The 7,078-nt window shown below is 39.7% G+C and overlaps 2 protein-coding genes across 3 annotated transcripts in view; one reads left to right on the forward strand and one right to left on the reverse strand.

Annotated features, from left to right (window-relative positions):
• The window catches only part of IQCH (IQ motif containing H), a 51,863-nt gene extending 45,249 nt beyond the window's left edge, over positions 1-6,614 (reverse strand). For both annotated transcript variants that reach the window (XM_029958843.1, XM_018069892.3), the window contains exons 1-4: positions 6,502-6,614; positions 6,058-6,155; positions 5,619-5,733; positions 4,329-4,448 (exon numbers count right to left, since the gene is read on the reverse strand). In XM_029958843.1, the coding sequence (XP_029814703.1) occupies positions 4,329-4,448; positions 5,619-5,733; positions 6,058-6,155; positions 6,502-6,591 (423 nt within the window). In that variant the 5' untranslated portion in view covers positions 6,592-6,614. The remainder of the gene's footprint in view (positions 1-4,328; positions 4,449-5,618; positions 5,734-6,057; positions 6,156-6,501) is intronic.
• Positions 6,615-6,950: 336 nt separating this feature from the next.
• The window catches only part of AAGAB (alpha and gamma adaptin binding protein), a 19,077-nt gene continuing 18,949 nt past the window's right edge, over positions 6,951-7,078 (forward strand). Inside the window, exon 1 of the mRNA XM_029958773.1 lies at positions 6,951-6,974. Within this exon, the coding sequence (XP_029814633.1) occupies positions 6,951-6,974 (24 nt within the window). The remainder of the gene's footprint in view (positions 6,975-7,078) is intronic.

The following is a 7,078-nucleotide window of genomic DNA, read 5'->3' on the forward strand; positions in this document are numbered from 1 at the left end:
GGGGGGGGGTGTAAATATCTTTATAAGTGTATTTTTCACCCAGAATAGAAACTAGTATTAAATACACAGAAAATACAAGTATTGTGTGTCAAAACTACAGTTTATCAACCAGGACAATTAGATAGATGAGATTTGATAAGCAAATAGCAGAAAATCACAGGGCTAGATAGGGATGGTAAAAAAGTAATTTATCCTTCCATTTATCTCCTCCAGACTGCCATCTACCCCCATATTTCTTGTCAAGAAGTTCCTGTCAAGGTTTGATGGACACAGTGCTTCCCACTCTAAAGGGAAGGAGGAAGCTCAGCAAAACAAAATGAATAGAACTAAGGGCAATTTTCAATATGCTGTCAGGAAAGAGTTTGTGGAAGGCAAGTTTAATTGGAAAAAAAACTGGAAATTGCATCAGGTCTTATGTTATTCTTGCCTACTTTAAGCTCTTAAAGCTACCAGAGATGGGTCTGAACTGTCAATTTTCCATGGGCTTGGAAAAATCAAGCTTGTCTCCCTTCAGGACCTACCAGGAGCTCTCCCAGAAAGCCACCTCCATCAAAATTCCACCCTAACAGGTGTGAAGGAGAATAGCTGGAGAACTTTGGAGAATCCCACATCTGCTTTTTGCAAAGGCAACAGAAGCAGCACAGAAGGAAGTGAGAAAGATAATTGCTGGCTTGAACTCCTCTACATTTTCCTCGTGGCAAAGGGCCAGATCCACGAGGGGGGATAGGCAGGAACAACTTATTGGGATTCAGGGATGGGTCCATCCCTGTCCAGGGACAGCTGGAAAGCAGCAGCCCATGGCATCCCAATCAGGCTCTGGGTTTGTCAGGGAATGCTGATCCCAAACAGCACCAGCTTCAGCAGCTCTGGCTGCACCCCTGCCTTGCAAAATGACAGTCAATCTCCAATTGCAGCTGACAAGAACTGGAGAAAAACTTCAAACAAATGGTGACCTTTGCAAAGATTAATTTGTTTACCAACAAAACGTTCTCTGCGTTTGTCAGCCGAGATGGGGGTGACCTTCACGTCCCCGTTTGCAGGCTGAGAGGATGCTGACTGGAGTCATCTGTTAACTCCCTCTCTCCAATTATTCCCTTCTTATTTTTAGTGACAAGAGGATTTTTATTAAATCACTGGGCTGCTTATTATGATTACACACCGTAATACAAACCCAACCAGCTTATTTTGATTTACTGTAGTGGAACATCCATTTGTTTAAGTCTCATTCTGCTCCCACTGCCAAACTCTGCCTTGGCTGTAATTATGGCCATATGTAGAGGTTTAAAACACAACCAGGTTTGGAGCCCCAAAAGACCTCATTTTCTTCTACAACTTCTTTTGAAACGAAAGGAATTGCCCTTGCTTTATGATCTTGGAAATAAATACACTTCCAGGGAGAAGCAAGGATGCAAACAGTGAATAAAGAATGAATAATTGAGGATATGATTAGTATGGTTGGGCTCAAACAAGTCAGCTTAAAATCCCCCCCCAGAATCACTGTCATCACCATTACAGTCACACTAGGTAAGATGCAACTCATAAAGGCTAGAAATCATCACCATATTAAATTCCACCTCATGAATAAATGAAAAGATTCTTCAGTTTACAGTATAATATACATTTATAAGAAAACAAGGACCAAAAAGCATAATTCTATAAGAGAACAGCAGTCCTCTGAAAATGAAAGGTGGAGCTGTGAATCTTCCCCACATTGCAGCAGGATGTCAGAATTATTTTTGCTGCAATTCAGATTACTGCTCCTTTTGCTGGCTGCTCCATGGGAAGTATACATATTTAATAATTATCCACTCATCATTTCTCATTTGTTACCCACACATAGGCTGCAAAATAAAGTGATGCCCAGTCTGTGGGCAGACAGAATTACAGCCCTCCTTTTAAAATAACTCCAGAACTTCAGAGAATGAGGCTTTATAATCAGACCCAAAAAGGCACAAAAGGGCAACAGTTAATTGTTCTTAGTTTCTATGATAAAACTCAGTATCAGCAACTTTATAATACCAAAAGAGCAAGAAAAGAAGACATTTTTTGTGAAACAATGAGCTCGTTACTAATAATTTATCAAACTACTGCAAGGGCAGGATAATAAAAAGTCCAGGTAGCTTTGTGCTCCACCTCCCTCATCACCTCAAAGCCGTGGTTTTAATCTCACCGTGTTTTTAACTGCTCGGGTGTCCTTCAAAGCTCTCGGAATACCCCTGAATGCAGCTAAGCAAGCAATTAGATTTTTTAATTTCCTTCCACGAGAGTCGTTTTGCCGGTGATTTTTTGGTTTTTTTTGGGGAGCTGCTCCTTGACCTCAGGGACACACCTGGGCACGTGCGTGTAGGAGCAGCGCCCTCTGACGGCAAACGGCGGGCAGGGACCACCTGCCTTAATTATTGCAGCGACTTCAATCTGCATTTCACCAAAAATTAACAGATCCAGACCCGCGGATACACACGGATTCACGTTGGTTGCTGTTTGTCATCATATATATCACGTGTGATCATATATATCATATGCAGTCACTGCTGCAAGTGCTGGTGGGGATCGTGCTCAACAAAAATATTCACATCTCAGCAGAGGATTTTGCAGATCTTAATTGCAACATTTTACCCCCAGGACATTCCAAAACACCACACTGTGTCATAGGATGGAAACGGAATAAATAATATCACAATATTAATCTAATAATTTTAAATAGAATAAATTGGAGATGAAACACCTACTTGATTTTCAGCCCAACTGTAAATATGTATCTAAGAGCCTGACTCATTCCCACTAAATGCTTGTAATTTAAGTCACCAATAAGAAGTTTTCTGTGCTCAGTGTTTGAGGGAGAGTGGTAAAACACATGGCTCTCTGCAGTAGGATAATATTCCTCTCTGTGAGTGTTTTAGAGTGGTTCTAAAAAGCTATTAGCCATGATGCTTTTTTCTAATTAACTCTGTATCACAGGGGTAGACAAATCACCTCTTAGTCTGGGCAACAGCTTTCAAAAATCATTTTTTACAAGTGGCAGCTCACAACTGTGCCATTCACAGATCCTCTTGATGTTGTTTAAAAGCAAACACCCCAGAATATCTCTGAGAGCACTGGGCTTGCTGCATAATATTCTATTCCATAAATTAAATCATAGAAGAGCATCCCCATGTGAGACCATTGGGCATGTGGACCACAGTGCTGTGCTAAATTTGGGAACATAATTGATTTTTGGAGGGATGCCTGTGCCTATTAACTTAGTTTTCTAAAAGCATACTTTGCTAAAAATGTCCTCTTCACGTTCAACTGTTTATTTAAGTGGAGCAGCAGTTACAGAACAGAAATTTGGAAGAACCAAAACTTAACCTTGCACAGCTTGAACATTCCCAGGGCAGAGAGAAGAGGAGGGAAGGGTTGATTTGATGGACAGGACTCAGGATACTCCTAGGAGAGGGTTGTGGAAATGCTTGATATCTCTTGTTTCCCTCAGGGAAACAGCTTGACCACATAGAAAAGAAAGGCTGTGCTCCAGAAGAACTTGTAGCTGACATTTGGGATCTACAAGACATGGAAATATCTCCACATGGAAAGGAGGGAGCTGAATTTGTCCCCCACATTCCAAAGTGCTCCCAGCAGGAAGTGCAACTCAACATTCCCTGCCAAACCACATCAGAAAAATAAGATGTAAATGACACCTAAGTTTGTGCAGGATTCTGATTCTCCTTCAGTAGAAGCCCTATTTTTTAAATTCTGACACTGATTTCTGCTCAGGGCCAGCACTCATGTGGCAGGATTGCTTTTGCAAAAAAAAAAAACAAAAAACAAAAAAAAAAAATCAGCTAAAAAGGAGCATCAAAACAAAGTGAAAGCATTTGTCACTTATTCCCAACAATCCTGTTATTATTGGAAAACAGAATGTGTTCTTGCAGCTTCACAGAATTTTAAGAAATGGCAAGAGAATGAACAACTGAAAGGCCATTTTTATCAATACAATTCCTTTCACTTCTGCTCTCATCTTTGGGTCATACCCAAAACTCCACAAGCTCCAGTTTGCTCATCTCCTCCCCCTGATTTTCCTGAGATTACTGACCAGGCACATTCCCATGTATAACTTCTACTTTTGCTGGATTGGGATCTTGAGTCCTAAACCTGTTACACTGCAGGTTTGTTTTTTCCCAGTACCATCACTTGAAATGTTTTGATCCTTATATATCAATGCCAAAAATTAGGACTTTATGTGGTGTTTTCACTTAAAATATTTCTTTTCTTTAGGTTTAACACACATTAATTATAACAGTGCAAAGCAAGGCATATAACAAGCCCATAAGTTGATATAAGTTACTTACAGGAGCAGATTTTTTCTTAGTTATAAGTGGCAGCCTGGTCTCATCATTCTGATGTTTTACACCAGCTTTATTTTCCATGTTCTCTGGGTCAAGCATGATTTTAATATCCATTTCCACCTGCTGCTGAAATATAGAATAGGCATAATCTTAAAATAACTGCACCAGGACAGAAGTGCAGAAGGAGTTGTCTAATATGTCTAATAAATTTGCAAAATAATGATAAAAATTCATGTTATTTGACTCCACACAGCACTGGGCAAACAAAGTGCTCAATGGAAAACTTTACAAGGATTACAACTACTACCCACAGATACACTTTTGCCAAACTTTGTCCAGTTAATTCCAGTCCAAGCTCTGAAATTTCCACACCTGTGGAAATTTATTAAAACCAAAAGCCATGCCCAATGTTTTTATGGCAGTAGAGGTTTCTTAAGTTGAAAAAGTTTTGGTTCATATTCTACTGCATAAACATAAAAATAAATCTATGAAAATTCCACTTTTTACAAACAAAACCTGCCACAAAAACTTCAAGAATCATTAGATGTGCATTTGAACAATTAAACACTTGTATTACTTTGTGAAAGCACTTAAAATGGCTTAATTTATTTATCTGCACAACATCTTCTTTTGGTAGTAATTACAAGCAGATGTATCAATGAGATGCTCATTTAGATTTGGGGTTGTAAGAACAAAAGTTATTATCCAAGCCAATTACTCTTTTACCCACATGGCTGCACAGAGACAGAAAGTTCAATTTTCACCTCCTCAGTGCTTTTGTGGTATTTATTTTCTTACTGTAACACACCGTTCTGCAGAGAGGAAACTGCTGGTGCCATTAAAAAAGGGAACTGAGCACCTTCTCAATTAAAACAGGAGATGATTCACAATGCAAAGGCCCCTCTCTGACAGGGAGATGATCAGGGCAGGAGTGGAAGACACCTCTTTGTGGTTCCCAGGCTTTATTAGGAGGAAAAACCCAATTCCACCACATAGCAGGGGAAAAAAAAAAGGTAAGAGGGACAGTGCATCCCAAATCCCCCTGAGCTGGGTTTGCAGACTTATCCTGCTGCTGCTAAGACTCAGAAATAACAATATTAAACAATATTTCTAAGCCTGTTCTGACACCTGTGGACAAGGTACTGCCCATATGACAAGTTTTGATGTGAAAACAGCACCTGGGCTTTTTTGGCTGCAACTTGGTTTTCCCCCAGCTCCTGCAAACATCACTTATGCTCCATGTTACTCATTTAATGGGGTCTCTGGCAGAATAATTAGGGTGTTATTTCAGACCTGGGAACCTTGAGACACACGTGGTGATGCTCTGCTGCATGTCTGGACAGTCACAGGCTCAACAGGGACTCGAGGCAAAACCAGCTGCTTCTGAGAAGCCCCAGAAGGAAGAGCCCTGGTTTAGAAAGAAAAACAGTGAGGTTTTTTTAAATTACATTGATTTCACCTATTAAACCCATACTGCTTTCATCTGATTGGATCCAAAAGACTCTATTTTATTTACATCTGCATTTAGCAAAAATAAAGCCACAGCAATTAGCAGAATGCTGCTGTAGCTTCTCAGAACTAGATTTACTTTTGCATTGTTTTTTTACCTTAAAATGAAACCAAAATAGCACATGACCAAACTAACTTCATCCAGGTCAATTCTCCCACTTGCTTTACAAAATTCTGTTACATTTTCTGTGTCTTGCTGCAATAAAACAGCTGCTTCACTTACCATTTAGGGGCCTCTTTTGAATTTACTTCTTTATTACCAGCAGAACAAACAGGTAACACTTGTCCACTTACAGCATTTAAATAATTTTCAGCACATTTCTGTTAAGAGGGGGAAAAATAATGTTTAGGCTACTACAAAGATAAGAGGGATATTAAATTTAACTCGGTTAATTCAGCAAACCAGATCTCCACTTGACTGAAAAGTTGATAAACTTTGTGCCTCTGTTGGACTAAAAATCTGATTTTGGCTGATGGGCACGAGATCAATTCATTCTGATGACCCAAAAAATTGAAGCCAACGTTCTGAACTGTAATATCTGAGGAATCCCATTATTTGCTGATTAGAAAGGGATCCTGCAGGATGACAGATAAGTGGCTCCAAGTGAGTTACTGACAGAGACCTCAAAAACTGAATAATCTTCTGGGTCTGCTCTATTTTACTTACTCTCAGCCCAAGCTCAGTTCTTTCAGGTGCTGTTCTGAGGTCACTGATATCCACAGCTTCTGTTGTTCCTTTCAGGTTCATATTTTCCATTTTAAGTTTGTGAAGGTCTTCTTGAACCTAAAAAAAACAGGTTAGAACAAAAATTATACCTGTAACCAAGCCTCACGGGATTAGAGAGAAGGATTTAATCCAAATTAAATGCTTCTTAAATACAAGGAAAAAAAAATACATGTGCTCTCCCATACTTTTGTACTATTATAAATAAGAGAATACTAAGCCAATTACTTAGTCATTGACTCTAGAACAGTTGGGGAAAAAATCAATTTGAAAACGAACCTCACAAAGCAACGGGAATAAACTTCAGGACTGAGGTTCTCTATTTCCTTACACATTTCACACACGTCTCGCAGCACAGGTGGCTTCACTGGGCAGGGACCTCAAAACCCTCAATGAAGGACTTAAAACTCGGGGCAGCCTGTGAGGAAACCACATCAAAAACGCGTATTTGCCTTAACTAAACAATTTCGAGGTCTCGCTAGGCTAAACCCCACAGCATTTACGCAGCATTTCCACAGCC

This window comes from Manacus vitellinus, unplaced genomic scaffold (genome assembly GCF_001715985.3).
Source record: "Manacus vitellinus isolate BGI_N305 unplaced genomic scaffold, ASM171598v3 scaffold_16_pilon, whole genome shotgun sequence".
Classification (NCBI taxonomy): Eukaryota; Metazoa; Chordata; class Aves; order Passeriformes; family Pipridae; genus Manacus; species Manacus vitellinus.